The sequence below is a fragment of the Plectropomus leopardus genome, chromosome 14 (assembly GCF_026936395.1).
Source record: "Plectropomus leopardus strain MGB_pleo_1.0 chromosome 14, ASM2693639v1, whole genome shotgun sequence".
In the NCBI taxonomy this organism is placed as follows: Eukaryota; Metazoa; Chordata; class Actinopteri; order Perciformes; family Serranidae; genus Plectropomus; species Plectropomus leopardus.
Window position 1 is genome coordinate 4,186,714 of NC_142189.1, and position 16,941 is coordinate 4,203,654.

General features: G+C 37.7%; 1 protein-coding gene across 8 annotated transcripts in view; it reads right to left on the bottom strand.

Moving 5' to 3' along the window:
- letm1 (leucine zipper-EF-hand containing transmembrane protein 1) overlaps window positions 1–16,941 on the bottom strand; it is a 39,888-nt gene that overhangs the window by 14,748 nt on the left and 8,199 nt on the right. For 3 of the 8 annotated variants that reach the window (XR_015778592.1, XM_088087071.1, XM_088087070.1), the window contains exons 3-15: window positions 16,289–16,769; window positions 10,701–10,844; window positions 9,213–9,350; window positions 8,561–8,764; window positions 8,272–8,391; window positions 7,169–7,300; window positions 6,898–7,056; window positions 6,408–6,503; window positions 4,870–4,902; window positions 3,014–3,148; window positions 2,049–2,242; window positions 1,244–1,276; window positions 438–594 (exon numbers count right to left, since the gene is read on the bottom strand). Coding sequence is in view for 7 of the 8 variants with exons in the window: in XM_088087071.1 (XP_087943197.1) it covers window positions 438–594; window positions 1,244–1,276; window positions 2,049–2,242; window positions 3,014–3,148; window positions 4,870–4,902; window positions 6,408–6,503; window positions 6,898–7,056; window positions 7,169–7,300; window positions 8,272–8,391; window positions 8,561–8,764; window positions 9,213–9,350; window positions 10,701–10,844; window positions 16,289–16,769 (2,026 nt within the window). In the remaining variant the exon portion in view is untranslated. The remainder of the gene's footprint in view (window positions 1–437; window positions 595–1,243; window positions 1,277–2,048; window positions 2,243–3,013; window positions 3,149–4,869; window positions 4,903–6,407; window positions 6,504–6,897; window positions 7,057–7,168; window positions 7,301–8,271; window positions 8,392–8,560; window positions 8,765–9,212; window positions 9,351–10,700; window positions 10,845–16,288; window positions 16,770–16,941) is intronic. The other 5 variants (XM_088087072.1, XM_088087073.1, XM_042501160.2 and 2 more) reach the window with 5 other exon arrangements.

Here is a 16,941-nt window from a genome sequence, read left to right on the forward strand (position 1 = left end):
GTGTGATCCAAACATTAAATTAAAATTTTCTACTTAATTTTATTCCATTGTCTATGGTTGCATATGTTTGTGTATTGGCCAATAAATGTTGATTTATTTACAAATGCTTAGCCTGCAGAAAGATATATACACCTACAAAGTGTTGAAGATTTAATTACACAATGACGCCGAAAGGCTTATTTCTATTGTGATCCTCCGCTAAAAGGGAGACTTAAAACTTAAAAGAATTAGAACAATCACATTAAATATCTAGATATCGATGCTTTTGTCAGCAAAATTACAGCCCAAGAAACGCGCATCTGCAGCAGAATCCAAAACCCTTTTTCTCATCAAAATAAAACTCCGAAAGAGCATTTCATCTGGTGATTGTAGGAAATACAAAACTAAAATACAACATTAATCAGGGGAGTATTCCTCATTTTCTGTCTTCAATGTACCTTGATGACGTCGTCGATGTCGATCTTTCCGTCCTTGTTGTCGTCGAGGGCCTCGGCGATGCTCTGCAGCTTGTGCTCTGGAATGTTCTGGATCTGCCGCATGACGCCGATCAGCTCGTCGATGCTGATGAGGTTCTCCCTGAAGGTGTAGAACAGACTGCATACAGGAAATGGTATGTAACGAAATGAAGGGAAAACGCGGTGGAGAAGACAGTGGTCAACATGCTGCATTTCAAGGTTCCCAGATCACACCAATCAAACTGATTCTCAAGCTTCATTTCTATTCAGGGCCATTAAATTTTCCCTCAAAGTTAAGTCATGCTGAAAATGCTACCTAAAATTAATGGATGTTTTAAATGATTAGTTTTAACAGCTGATAAATACCGAGTTTAAAGCTGCTCTGGGCAACTTTAAGCAACTGAGAAATAGCAGCAAAATAGCCATTTCACACAATTTTTATTTTCCATCACAGTTTTGTTCTGTGGTGGTTAAATCAGGCATCTGTTTTTATTAATACTCAGTAAAGGCCACACAAATTAAACAAAACATTTTGGACTTTCTTAGATCTTTCAAAATCAAGCAGTTTGACTTAAATCTTTATCTGATTTCATTCATTAAGGAACATTAAGTGTTTATTAAAATGGATGCACAGCAACCAGTGGGGAGCACTTTGGTGTCGGGAGCAGAAATGGAAGCTGGTTGATCCTTGTACAGCACAATTTCAGCAGCTGACAGTTGAAAAAAACATGATGCAATGTTAGCATGGAGCAAGCAAGCAAATGGCGGTTTACCACATTTCAGCTTACCTCGAGGCATCGCTATGTTTAGTAAAGAATAATCTGTAAAATTTTGAATAAATTAGGATCTGGTCGTACAGTTGTAAACTAATATCTGGCATGATAACAGTTTATGTTGGGTTTTTCTTTCTGGGAAACCTGTTGTCCCCTGTTTTATCTCCACCACCATTTCACAATGAAAGTAATGATGATGAAGGTGATGATGATGAAGAAGATGATGATAGTGACAGTATAAAAGTCCAGTGCACAGTGAAGTGATCACTGCTTTAAAAGCAAGATATAATAACATTTTAAATTGAAATAACTAATGTTACATGTCAGACAAAATGATGCAACTCAACATCTGCAGAAATTATAAAGCAGCAGCTGCTCCAGCGCAACTAACTATGGTGCTTATGTTCTAAATAAAACAAAAACACTTATGCAAAGCCATTAATATTTTATGGAATATGCTCAATTCTTTTCTTTCTGAGAGTAAAATAAGAGGATTAATAACTTTAAACAGAGCTAGGTTAGCTGTTTTCTTCCTGTTTCCAGTTTTCATCCTGAACTATGAGATAAACAACTCCAGCTTCAAACGTAACACTCAGATGCTCAGGAAAAAAAGCAAACAAACATATTTTCTAAAGGCTAAAATGTAAAGGAAAAAGCGTTTACTAAAGCTTCTGATACTAAGGGAAAACTATGGTTTGAACAAAAGCGAGTCAAAACTTTTGTTACATAATTAATGTGCAGAAGCAAACCAGAACTCTTTACTATTCAGAAACACCACAAACAGCAGCGTAGTGGTTAAAATATAATAATCAGCTCTTACCCAACAGGTGGGGTGGAGCCGCTGTCCATCTGTCCGTCCAGGATGACCTTGTCTTTCTCCAGCTCCACGATGATCTTGTCGATGCGACCAATCATGCGGTTAACTCTCTTGGACAGACGCTGGCTTGCCTTTGACTCCTCTAGCGCCTTTTCTTGGCCGGTTTTAGAAAGTTCCTTCTTTATCTCTTCCAGATCCTGGAAAACATGAAATATTAACACACAATTGAAAGACGCAAAAAACTAACTCACATACCACACAATCATTTAAAGTTTTACAAAAGCCAGGTCAAAAGCACTTTTCAAGCATTGTCTATTTTTGGAAATAATAGTCTTTAAACTGGGGTCGAGTATATAGACTAGACTGGCTATATAGACATATAAAGTCTGATCAGATCCTTTATTACGTCTGTGGTCATACAGGCATTTTTTCTCACAAAACAACACAAAGCGCAGCCGCCGTCAACTCTCTGCTGTCTTCTCTCCATTGTAGTGAGCTTAATGTGTGTTGTAAGAGCTGGGGCTCATTCCCTCCTGCTGCAAAACAGCATACACCATAAACAACAGCTAAACCCAGTATGAGACTGTTTCTTTATGTTTTTGCCAAAGTTAAAAGAACTTGTTTCTTTTCAACTCAGTGTGACAGTCTCTTGCATTTGCTGGCAGCTATGGCGCATGGTGTTTCACCGCCCTGCTCTGAGGAGACAATGACCACATTCACCACGCCACTGCAAATGCAACAAAAGTTCCCCAGAGTCATTTATTAACATAGTGTAATTGGCACATAAGATGCAGCTGTAAAAATACTAGTATTGGATTGGGACTCGGTATTGGCAGATTCTCAATAAATAAATGACTGGAACTAGGGGCAAAAAAGTTGAGTGGGAAATCCCTACTTAAAAAAAAACTTTTATTTGAACAGCGATACATTTTAGCTCTCTGCAATGACTCCAAGTATAAGAGAGGCACCTCGTTGTATTCCTGAACATCATCCTTCAGTTCTTCGAGCTCTTCTTTCTCCAGAGTCAACAGCCTCTTCTGTTCCTTCAGCTTTGAGCATGCATCACTCAACAGGTCGATCTCTTCTTTGGTGATCTCCTCACCCTGGAACACAAACACACGATTGAACAGATTTGCTCCAAAATATCAGAAATACTATCCACTACTAGAATAATCACCTTTGTTACAATGTCCTTTATAAAAAAAATATGGTGTGTCCGTTGAAGCAGGCTGATATAAACAGATTTAGCCCTTTAAAATCTGCATCTACATCACTTTTCCTCAGATGCCAAGAATTTGAACCTTTGAACCTTTCTTTCGATAACATGCCAAAACAGACAATGAGCAGCTAGGCAAGAAATGTCCCGCAAATTGCAAAAAATTTGTAAATTTTATTTTGTAAAACAGCTATGGAAAAATGTACACAAAACTATAGTTATAATTGTCAGAATCATATATTTAAAATTATTTTACAGAATTATTATTTTTTATGCAGTTTTATCAGCGATTTCCTTTTGGCTTAATATGATCTAAGAATAGATATAAATAAATTAGCAAAAACAAAAATTACCTGAAAAAAAGCATAATATCTGTAATAACTAAATAATCCTGTAACTTAATTTTAAATGTAGAATTAGAATAATTGTGAATAATTATCTTGAAAATTTTCCATTGTTATTTGATAATTCATTCTTTGTTTTAAAGGATAATTTTCAGGTTATTTTCTTGTCACCAAGTCGTCACAAGTTTGTGCAATTTGTGGGAAATTTCATGCCAAATTTCTGATTGCCCTTTTCCCATGTTTTTTTTTTAAAGAAAACTAATCAATTTGCTCCCATTTCAGAGGTTCAAATGCTCAAAAAGGCATCATAGGAGGCAGTGCATGAAAACTGATATGGATCCAGTTTTCAAAGGGTTAAAGACCACTTTTTAGATACTGAATGATTAACATGTCAGCTCATGTCAGTTCATTTTCTCCCCCCATAATGGATACAAAGTAACAAGTACCACATGTGCATTTAATATAAACCCACATAAGAGACCAACCCAAACACACAAATTGGGTAAAAGAGGGAAGCTCTGGAGGACACTGGGATACTCCCCATAACCCCAAAAACACATTCCCACATGACGGGGAGAACTCTGTGGAGCTACAAAGGCTGTTAGTGAGAGAAGGGAAAGGTTTAACTTGGTCAGTGATACTTTCTGGAAGGATTGACAGGGAAAAAGGAAGGAGAAGACGCGGGCCAAACAGAACTTGCATATCATATCTGACTTTTTTTTCAGAGCACCAGATAGTGGGGGTTTCTATAATAGGTGGGAAATACTGGTTAAGTTTGACTGTGACTACCATTGTTTGATTCTGAAAAATAGATGCTTATATTTAAGACTTGAAAGCTCCAAAATTGACTGATTTGAGTCAAAAATGACTTCATTTCATGTAACTTGTCTGTGATTTGTCTTCCCTCTTTGCTTTAATTCACCTTGTCTGCTTTTCATCTCACTAAAGAGCGCACAAAGCTGAATATGAGTGTTTGCGGTTTGCCCTCACTTCATTTTCTTCTGCAGGATGATGTCAACATCCATCTCATCACGCCCATAAAACCATTCAAAGGTTATTTCCTGTAATTAGGATTATGTTCCCACTCTTACTCAGATCAAATGGCAGTCTGAAATCGTTTTTAAAAAATGCCAGAATTATGTGCAAGTGCTGTTTAACCCTTGTCTGGGTGGGCCCGCTCGGAGAGAGACCAGATACAGTGCGTGCAGGGATAAACTGGAATAGATGTGAGGGTCACTTGAGAGGAGGCATCATTAAAGCTAACCTGGAAGCGCAGGAATTTCTGCCACTGTTCATACTGTTTGGTACAGAAGACGCAGAGGTGGTAACATGAAAAGATGGCGACAAATGAGTGACAAATAAATTACAGTCTAGGTAATAATATGTAAACAAGAAAACAAAAAAAAATCAAATATTAATGTTTTCTGCAGGTCAAACATATATTACAGAAGCTCATTTCTGCCAGTGTGATTTAAAAACAAAACAGATCCTGTACGTCATTATAATGACAAAGAAAGTTCCTTGAATGAATGACTTAGTATTGTTTTTCTTTTTTTTTTTGGTTGGATATCTAGACATTATTTTGTTAAATTTTCTCATTATTTTCAGAATCTAACTCATTCTCTCTCAATCCTTTCATGACATTTTAATTTGTTATGGTTTTGCCGTACGGTTGTTTGTGTCATTGTTCTGTTTTTTTCTTGTGTTCATCTCCAGGTGCCCCCCACTTTCTCACAGTGCAGGGCACACCTGTTGAGCACACCTGTGACTGATCTGCTCATCAGGAGCATGCAGTTAATAAAAGGACCAGAGAAACCTAAGGACAGAGCCAGTGTGCTATCAGAGAGGCTCTGTGTGTGTGTTGCTTGAAGGTGTATTTGAATGGTGGCTTGTGCTTGTGTTGTAACTGCCCAAAAAACATTTTGCTGCTCAGTCTTTTCTTTGTCTGTTTCTCCTAACCCCCCTCATGGAGAAATAAGTAGCACAAGAATAAATCAGCAGGAGCTGTTTTGCCTTGTTCACAGGCTCCTCAGCGGTTTCTCAGCTCTGAGAACAGATAAAATACAAAGAGATGAGCAGGAAGTTTTATTTTGGATCTCACTGTTATCTCAAGAGCTGATTATTTCAGACAAATAAAGATGACTGCAGTGAGAGAGGAAAAAGAGGGCTTCAAACACAAATGGCAAGGATAAAAAAAGAAATAGGACTGGGCCTAAGTGATTATTTTTGAGAAAACTTTAGTGACAGCTAAATCATGATTTTGTGATAAATTAGTCATGATTTTGAAATTAATTTCTTTATTTTGGGATGAGTCACTTCTTTGAGACAGTTTCCAATATGAATGACTTAGAGGATCTTTTTTTACCACACTGGCAGGAATGGGAACAGTTAGTGGTTTCACTGAAGTTACAATAAATATCCTCTGAGACATACATTTATATTTCTGTTAAAATGCACAGTATACAAGTGTCCGAAACTAATTTGGGAAATCTAAGGGAAAAAAAATTTAAAACCACAAAAAAAAACACAAAAACAAATCATATTCAAAGACATAACATCATACTACATGTAACATGGTACATACATTTATTAAAATACAAAAAGTATTAAATTTAGTGCATATGTCTGACACTGAGAACAGCTTTAGAGGACAGAACTTGCTGTTAATAGTAAATAAAAATGAATGTAGAAAACAATTCTTTGGTGTTTTAGGAGAAACCAAAAACGTCTATGTCCAAATTGCAAACAAAATGCTAAACAAAAATCTACTGATGTCACAGAGAGCATGTTAAAAGACATTACCTTGATTCCCTCTATGACAGGAGCTGTGTCCCTCAGTGTCTCAGCCATGTCTTTAGCTTTAGCTACAACCGGCTCTTCTTTAAGCTCCACTTCCTCCTGTAGAGAAACAGTGACGAGGCAAACGGTTAAATAAAATAAAGAAAGTCAAAGAAGTCCATATTATAATGTGTAAGGTAAAATAGACATGGCTCCTTGTGCATTTAAGTAAAGTTTTCACATAAACTTTTCTTACCAAAACACCGTTAAAGTACTTGAATTGAAATGGAAAAAATGTGCCAGTGGCAAAAGTATCCAACCGTGGCACTAAAGGCTTTGATTTTGTTGTTTTTTTATCAGAAATTTTCTGATCAACAGTTGGAATTTCAGTATTTTAAAGGTCTGTTGGTGAAAATAGGTTTTAAAAATGTATAAAATCTTGTTTACGTTCATGTTTAGACCTCCACAAAGAAACTCAAATATTTTCTTGCCAGAAAAAACAAAGTATCATTACCCTGGCAGCCTTCTCTGCAGCGTCCGCCAACCTCTCCATCTCCCTGTCCTTGTTGTCCTGGCGTATGGCCGCCTCCTCCTGTAATGTGGTCTCCAGCTTGGCTTTATTGTCCACTTTGGAGAGCTCCATCTCTGCCACCATCAACTGGGCCTCCTTAGTCTGCAGAGAAAAGAGTATGATTGAGTCAAGAGAACAGCGCTAAAATATCTGCATTTATAAGAAGGCTGTCAAAAAAGATGGCAATGAAATCAAACGTGGCCTCCTAACGTACCACAATCTCAGGCAGCGTCTGCAGTGTCGTCTTCAGCTGGTCTGCGGGGGACAGGGTGTCGGGGAGGTACATGGCTCGGGACAGCAGCAGCAGGGACGTGGGGATCTGCTGGTTCAGATGCAGCTCCAGCCACTAACAAGAGCCCAAATATAACGTGACACAAGTTACGACAGATACGTGATCCGACATGGACAACGATGACACCTTCAATGTCCATAACCGTATTGTTTGTGTTTACATAACCTCTGAGTGAAAGCATTAAAATATATTTCACTTTTTTAGGTGTTCCACTACAGATAAAGAGATTTCTCTCTGACCACAAAATGATTAGATTACATTTTGCATGAGCACTTTAATTTTCATTCATTTAAGAATGCATATCCTTTGTAAGTCTTTGAAATGGCACAATTTTAAGATAATATACACTACATATACTTTATATAATCAGGAAGGTAAACTGAGATTAAGATCTCTTTTACAAGTGAGACCTGAGTTCGAAGTGTAAAAAAAAAATAGTAATAATAATAATGATTATGAGGATGACATCAAAATACAGAAATAGCAAGGCTAAATATACATTCTAAAATATCCCTGGTCGAGGTATAAAAGGGAATAAAATACAGGCATATTTTTTAAAAAGTAAATATTTAAAAATATACATTTATGTAGACAACTGCATGACAAATTAAAAATTAATGCATTCCAAAATATCTTAGGCACGGGTGTAAAGTGAATAAAATACATGCATATTATGTTAAACAGTCACACCAAATGTTTGAATTGCCTTGTTGGTATCAGTGTGTAAAGTTTCAGTCTCCTCTGTAATTTGCTCCAGAGAGATAAGGCAAAAAAATAATGTGTAAATAAAATATAGTACCCTCTTCAATTAAAACTACAAAGAATCCTTCAAGTCAAGACAGTCAAACCTTGCTGATTAATTTTTGCATGAATATTTTAAGGCCACACAAGACAAAAAGCATAACAATTGGACAATATTCAGACATTTTAAGGCAGTGACATTGTAATATTCAGTTTTGTAACTGAAGGAAATGTATTTGTATGAAATCCTGAAAGTATCTTTCCTGTCTGTTTGCTGTTGTTACCTGGCCGAGTTGCTCTCTCAGTCGATCTTCTGTGACTCCGAGAGATCTCATCCCTCTGACGCGACAGGCTGCCTGCACCTCGTTCACATTCAGACTCTCCACGCCTTCCTCCGCGATCAGCTGGATTAACAGAAATCACACAGAGGTTTTAATGACCATTTTCAAATGTGTCAAAAAACATAAAAAATAAATTAAATTGTAAGTAATATTTATCTTCTTTGAAGTAATTCAGCAATTTTAAAGGCACATTTAGCAGAACTTTAAAAAACTTCCCCACAGAGGCTCGTACCTTGTCGTCTGCGCGGATGGCCCTCAGCTTCATGATGAGCTGGAAGCGCAGGAAGTTGTTGGTCCCGATGGACTGGAGCTCCAGGAGACGGCACAGAGCCACCAGCTGAGGTCGGGTCAGGTTGTCCAGAGTCAGCTCGTCCTCGAACAGTTTGGAGAATTTGATGATCTGCTCATTACTGGGACGTTCCCCAGAGTCCCGTATCTAAAAAAGAGATGGAAAAAGTTATGACTTGAAAATCATTCCTAAGTCTGGAAGCTGACGCAGGACAGAATAAGTGTATCTGTTCAAAAAAAACTCAATCATGAGGTCTCATCCACAGGAAATACTGACATCAAACAAATATTTACATATATTTTGTCCAGCTTGCAATCTGTATAGCTGCACTTTTTCTCACTTTATACTGCACCTGCTGCCCTCAAGACTAATACATTTTTAACTTAACTTAACAGGAAAAATTAACAGGCCACTTTATTGCAGCTTTATCTGATAACTGTGTAAAATTAATTTCAGAATAAATGTCATATTTTACATTTTTGCGAATAAAATGCACAAAAGCAGGCACATTTCCTTGTTTCAACCACCAGAGGGCGGTACTGAGTCCATTTCTATTGTTTCATGAGGCCCTCACTCAGTGAACACTGACACCGACCTTCTGGAAGAAGTTGGAGAACTCCTCCGTCACGTTGCTCTGGGCAGCTTTGTTTCGCAGGGCGATCTCCTCGATGGTGTCCTGCAAGAACTTGGCCATCTCCAGTTTGACCCTCAGCTCCGTTTTCAACCTCTCCTCCTAAAACAACATTACATTAGAAAACAACATTACAAATTCAGTATGATGCCAAAAATAATTCCCCGTTCTGCAGTTTTGCTTTATACTATAAATGAGATGAAAGTGTCATTATCACAATCATCTGTAAAACTGACATAAATACATCATTAAGACAACAGAAAATAAAATAAACAACAAATAAATAAAAATAAATACACTGGGGAAAACAATTGTGAATTTAAATGTTTTCAAACAACAACATTTAATTTACATTGCATAATCATGAGCATTGCCAAACGTAAACGTAACTGAACAACAGGTCAGGGATCAGACTGTAAGTAGGATTAACCCTTGTGAGGATGAGATAACAGCCTCATCAGGATCCTGGGTGAAAGTTCATGCCATGGAAGAGGATATAGATTTTATTTAATTATTCAAATCTGAGTTTATTCTCACTGATACTGAAATATGGGAGACATATTATTATTCAGAAACATGAATATATGGAATCATTAAATTTTAAAAAATCCAACTGTAATGGTGTTGAGCTCAGGGCAGCAATAATTACTTATCTATTATGTGATTAATAGACTAGACGGCCAGGAGAAAATAAATCAGTAACTATTTTGATAATAAACTGCTTTAATCATTTTTACAGAAAAAAAATCAGCAACTTTTTAACTATATAAAGTAAATTGCTTCAGTCAATTTTACAGAATGTATTTACAGAAAGAAAAATACAAAAATTGACTGGCAACTACTTTGATGGTGGTTAAACTCTTTTAATCATTTTTAAAGATTTTCCTTTCAATATTATTTTTTTATTTAAAGATGAATAATGAATTAATCGCTAGTTATTTTTACAGAAAAAGTGTACAGATATATTTTTCAGTTTTTATTTGCAGAAAATTAATCTGCAACTGTTTTAAGAATTAATGAATCATTAGTTATTTTTTACCAAAAAAAAATACAGAAAATTAATCTGACTATTTTATCATGACTAAATTGCATTTTTTAAAATAACAATGCCAAACACTCTCTGGTTCCAGCTTCTCAAATATGAAATTGTGTGTTTTTTTTAATTTATGTTAGTTAACTGAAGATCTTTGAAGTGTCTGAACACAAGTACACAAGAACTTTGAATAACTCTTCTTGGGTTGAACAATGAATGGAGAAAATAATCCACACTATTATGGATGATATAATCATTATTTTCAGCCCTATATGAACTACTGTATCTCAAACTACAACCACCACTGGACTGAGATTCCTAATTGCAACAACTTGCAAAAACGAATCTCTACAATCAATCGTATGCATCTTGTCTGTCATGCAGCTTTATTCTATAATAAAAGGTCCAGCTTTGGTTACCTTCTTTGTCTTTGTCTCGAAGGTGGACGGCAGCATGTTGGGGAACAGTTTCAGTGCTACGGGAAGCAGGAACTCCATGAAGGGGACAATGATGAACACCAGGAAGGGAAGAAGTCTGAAGACGTCTGCACACGTTCTAAGGAACTGCAGAGAAAATCAGGAAAAACTGGACTCATTCATGGGACTGCACTAAGTCAAGAGAGCTCTAAAATTCTGGAGTAATATTGCACAGGAAGTGAGCAAAAATGTTCACTAAAAATAACCAAAGAGGCCTCTTCATACTTAGCTTGCCATCCAAAACATTGTCCCTGAGTAAATATGGCTTCAAACTATAGGACAAACTCCTTCTCCTCGCTTTTAAAGCAGTGGATAAGTGACAAACCTCCCCAGTCACGCAGTGGCACCACGAAAGACTAATGGCACGAGTGAAGGGTAATGATGGTCTGTTTGAGAGAACTTGGTGTTTTTTCCCCCTTTATTTTCTCTTTATTCTAATTATTTTTCATTTTTATTTATTTATTTAATTATTCTTATTAGATTTTTTTGTCTGTTTTTTTTTTTGAGATGCCTTATGGAGAATACGGAGAGCACTGTGCAGTTACAGTTCAAAAATCAATAAACATTAACGTGCACATTCGGGACCACCTTAGCCACAGTCTGCTTGTGTTTGGATTTCCTTCTTCTTCTTTTTTTAATTTTCTTTTTATTGAGTTTTGACAAGGTCCACATTGATAGTCCTCATAGGGCTTAGTAATCTTATCTCTCCAAGCCTTCTGCAAATCACAGATACATCAGGAGATAACAAAAAAATCTACAAAAGCTAAACAGGACCAATAAAGTAAAGTATAGATATGAACCAAGAGAAGCAAATTTTGAAAATGGAAAAAACGTCTTCATGATACTTTAGTCAGTTTACAAACACAAATATGCAAATCATTAAAAATAAATAAATAAAATAACTAACTAAATAAATAGAATATAATAATATAATAATAATAATAATGATGATAATAATTAAATAATAATAATAATAATAATAATAATAATAATAATAATAATAATAAATAAATAAATAAATAAAATAATAAAAAAAACTTTAAAATAATGAATGAAAAAAAATAAAGTGTTTGAATTTTCAATAATGAAGACAGCTTTTCATGAACTGCACCTTTCACTCCCACCAGGCTGAAGTTCACACATGCCTCCAGCAGAGAGCAGCAGCGAGGCAGAGTGAGAACCATGTGAAAATGTTTATCTCATCTTCCTTTGTCTCTTAGTACAATCACCCTCCTCTAATAACAGTTTCAACAGTCAGCACTTTGAATCCGGTCCCCATACATCCCCGGAGCAACAGAAACCTCCTAATTCATTGGTGCGTTATTTGCATGGAGCTGTTAGACCAAAGTGAACATTCTGCCTCCGAAACTGCCCACTTGAGCCAACAGGAAGCGCATTTGTTCAGCACAAACCTGAACAATCCTGAGTACAGAAGTGGCAGGCTGACACCAATCTGCTTCATTGTACAGCTGTCCAACTGTGGCTTACTGACCGTGCAGGGACACAATCCCAACCAGCCATCTACAGAAACGACCCCGAGGGGAGAAGGCCTAAACACGAGTCCCTCTTTCTCCACCCTTTCCACCTGCATGTCAGTGGACCAGTAGGGTGAAGGATTTAGGCCAGCATGAGTGAAAAGGCCTTTGTCCAAGGCCCCATTGACATGTATATCATCTCCCCGAGTTCCACATCAAAAGCGGGGAGGAGGGGGTGACAGATTAAAATAGCAGAAGCCTTAAACGGAGGCCTGAGTATTGCAAGTGAATATGAAAGGAGGAGATTAAGGAGGCAAAGCCAGTCCAGGTTAGATGAATGGGGTGTAGATGGGGAAAGGACATGCGCTCTGAGGGAGTCAGCTGCATTTGAAAAGGTGCAGATGGGTCGGTGGTGTGGGTTTAATGATGGAGGAAACTGTGCTCATCATCAGCACTGACCAGCAACTGTTAGCACTGCGGTAAGGCTTCATTTCCACTCAGTACGTTTATGTGCACAGTTTAGTCGAGCTACAGTTATAGCTCCAATTAGGCCATTTAATTGGACTACTGTCTTTTTCCCAGTAAACAAGCACCTGAACTTTAAAATTCAAGATGGACTGAGACCTAAAAAACTCTAATGTTCACTATTGCACAGTAAACATGTTTTGTTCTTTTAACATCAAGTTGTGATGTCTGGTTTCCCTCTTAGAATAAATAATACAGACTACCGCCGCCTGCTCCTAAGGGGAGTCATTTCCTCTTAGCAGAGGCAAAAACATCTTTGCAGTGTGTTCAAACACACTTTGTGGAAGACAAAGGCAACACGAAGTGAGGCAACAAGCGCCTTTGTTACCACTACATCTTTGCTGCCTTTTGGTGTGTCTGGACCTTGAGATGCATCTTGACTTTCTCTTGAAATATTATGTTTCGATGCAGAAACTCAATGAAAGCGTCATGTTTACATTCTACGAATTTTGTAACAGAAAAAGATAATGGAAGTTCATTCATCTGTTTATTTTAATGACAGATCATTATAGATGTGCCATATAATCTAATGGCAGGCCTCTGGTACATCAAGAGTCCCACCCATATGAGGCAGATTTCAGCTCTTATTTCGCTGTTGCACCATCCCTTTGCAATGCATGGCAGGTCTCTTTGTCATCAGGTATCAGTATGACTTGTGAAACTACATTTTAAACATGCCTGTGCACTGAAGTCTGTAGGATCCTGTGCATTACTCTATGCTCCTGCACTGCGCTTGAGAGTCAAATTGCATCTGAGCCAGTGTTTAATAATCATCTTGTACATTAAAGATGGAAAGATGGAAACATAAAAATGCTCTCTTGAGGCTCCTTCAATTTAATGAAATGAAGATTTAACACGTGGAGCTAGTTCAGCTTTACCACTATCAGATATAGCCTTGAAGACATTCTGTTAAGTGTAACGATGACGCACTCAACAGCCTCGCTGGAAATGCTTGAATGTGGATTTTCAAGAATTGTTACCCTTGCAGACAAACAACCCCAATTTGAAAGTTTTTGTTTTCACAATAACGGCACAAGCTGTTGGCACATTGTGTCTTCAGCCAAGTGTCTCAGTCAAAGCACATAAAAGATCCTCCACAGAAGGGCAGCAAGCACATCAATAACTCAGTGCTTCACACTTTAAGACGAGCACTGACAACATAATGCTTGTCAGTGCGACCTGAGCCGACCTGCTCATCTGGCCTGAGATGACGCCCGTCTGCCAGCACCTGCATCAGACTGCTGCAGTGGGCTCTGGGCCTCCATCCAGACAGCCTCTCTGACAGCAGTCTGCAGGCCGATTCAAAACAAGAGGCACACCAGGTCAAGGAATAGGAGAGGACTGTCATTTAAACATTTTTAATCACTTTGCTACTTGCAATATGATGATAATGATGATGAAGTAGTTGATTGTGAATTAAAAAAAAAGTTTTTTTCTTTGTCTGGTTTGATGTGAAACCTTGTTATAAAATTAAGTTATTCACAAAAGACTATAATGTGATCACTAATTAAAATTCAATTCAATTGTGACAATCACAGTTAACCCAGATTTCTTTAAGTATAATTTCAATACATTTCAGCTAAGTGAGAATTCATCACATCTTTAAAATATATTTCAAACCTTCTAGAAAAAGGTTTTCTTATTCCTACTTAACCTTTTGAGACCTGGCACAACATCACTTTTCTTGAGCTGCTTTCAGATGTCTTTTACAAGTATTTAAACCTTTTAAAAACAATGAGAAAATGTGTGTGATTTCTTTTGGATTTTTTTTAATTGGGAAAAAACAAAAATTAGCAACTTGGTAACATGTTCCAAAAAAGGTGGAGAAATTATTACATTTAGAAAATTATTTTTCAAAAGGGGAAATATCTGGGGAAAAAAGAAAAAAAGCTTAGTGAATACTTTATTTATTATCATAATGACATGTTACAGAATTCTTATATTTTTTAGGCACTTTTCCAGGTCATTTCCTTTTTCTTGTACATTTTTCCCTTTTTAATTTCTTTTATTATTTTTTTATTATTATTATTTATTTCATTTTTTTTTAATTTTCAGGAAACTAATTTCTGGCAAATTTTGGGGTAATTTTTTCTGTTGTTGCTCATTGCCTTCTTCCCATATTTTTTGAAAGAAATCAGGCCAGTTTGCTCAGGTTTCAAAGGGTTAAGGGGATTCTTTTGTGGAAACTACTGAGACAAGGATGAGAAACTTTGGCTAAGTGTAAACACTGGTTAAAGCTGAGGTTAAACGAGGAGTTTTCTAATCAAAGATGCAACGCATAAAGCTTCCTCCTAAAGAGCTTTAATCGAGCAGCACAATCTGCTGAGCGTCTGGTGAGTAAACACTCAGCGTGCAGCCAATTTCTTTAATTGATCCCATTAGGTTTGAGAAGCTGTGGATTTAACATTATAGAACAAGATGTCTGAGATGTCAGATTTAAACAGTGCAGTCATCTGTGATCTGTGAACTCACGCTGGTTATCTGCTCTGTAAACTCTGAGATCGACTGGAAAAAAATGCATCTTTCACTCAGAAAATCAAATAAAGTTATTTGAAATTGGACTAACACACCAACGCACCCTTGATTTCAGAAAGTCGACAAATTAAGTCTTCTTATTTCTAGACAGCAAGTACCAATTTGCCTACTGATATGACAACAGATTTTTGCAGCTGTTACTCGCCACCTCATTAAACAGATGTTAGCTCTATGAAATGCTTGAAAGCGCAATCTCTGTCTGCCTTTTTAATGTTTCCAGGAGACTCATTTCAAAACAACTGTGTTAAAGGGTCTTATAGTATATGCACATGCATAGGCAAAGATATTGGAGGGAGGCAGGAGACATGTCCCCTTCAGTATTTAGAAGATATGCATTTGCCCCCCCTAATAAAAACATCAAAGTAGGAGAGGACTTTTATTTTGACAAAAATGAAGACATTAACACCATAAATTAAATCATAAAAAATCACTGCGATGCAGGAAATTAAGTGTTTGACAGTCAAAGTTTTCTGGTTAAGGACCCCCAAACCCTGTTTCATATGTGGCCCCCAATGTTTAAACAAAACCTACAGCCTTGTGCGCACCATGGCGATACATACTACATGATGCCACGCTAACAGACCAACGCTAAAGCTACATGCCCATGGTCCTTAAAGAATTACTTTCCCTTTGAGCAAACTGAACTTACATTTAATACTTTTATTTTCTGAACTCTTTGATTACTTGACCACAGTTTTGAGAGTCAGAGAAAATGGGTGTATGATCATGAATCAGGATACAAGACCCCAAGATGGTGCCTATTCATACAATGAGAAATGCTCGCCTCAAAGTTTTTACCAATGCAAAACCTCAATGGAAAATTCTGTAATAGAAATGGTCATAACTGACTTTTCTTGCTGTCAAGGTGTTTTACAGACGTCTTTTTTATAATGCTGGCCTATGGGAATGAAATCACCATCTCAACAGATTTGCTCTCCAGAGAAAACCTTTTCAAGACTGCACTATATGTCTAAAGTCCTCCCCTGCAGGCCTCACCTGTCTCCTCTCGCGGCGGGACAGTGGGTGTCCATTCAGCACTCTCCACAGCATCCGCCCCGCGATGGTGGTATCAATCCACAGCAGCCTGAAGCCGTGATAGTAGTGCTTAATCTCATCTATAACCCGCTGTCTGAGCGTCCGTCTCACTGGTTCAGCATCCAGCGTCGGGCTGTACACCGGCCCTCCTTCCTCCAGTTTCTTCTTCTTATCCTTTAACGAACGCAGTGACTTCTCCACTTTGGAGTCGTCCCATCTCCTCCTGGAGGTGTGTATCCACCGAACACCTGGGATGTCCTGCGGTCGTGCTATCGTCCACTGGGTCCCCGTTGTGATTGAAGATGAAGCCACCGGCACAAAAGCACAGTAGAGGCGCTGTGACTCCGGGCTCTGGCAGGGGCCCACGAATCCATCTGACAGCGGGAGGGAAGGACCGAATGAGGAGATCTGGGCCGAACTGCCCAGTCGGAGCGCATCGAGTCTAAGAAAACAACAAGATGAAGAACAAATAGCGTATTTTAATCTTATGCTTCATTCAGAATACATGATATCAACCCAATTTTAGCCTGGCTTGACCATCGTCGGGTGTCAGCTTGGATCAGGAACAACGATGGCTGGTGGCTGCATCAGTTGGATTTTCTGTACACAAAACA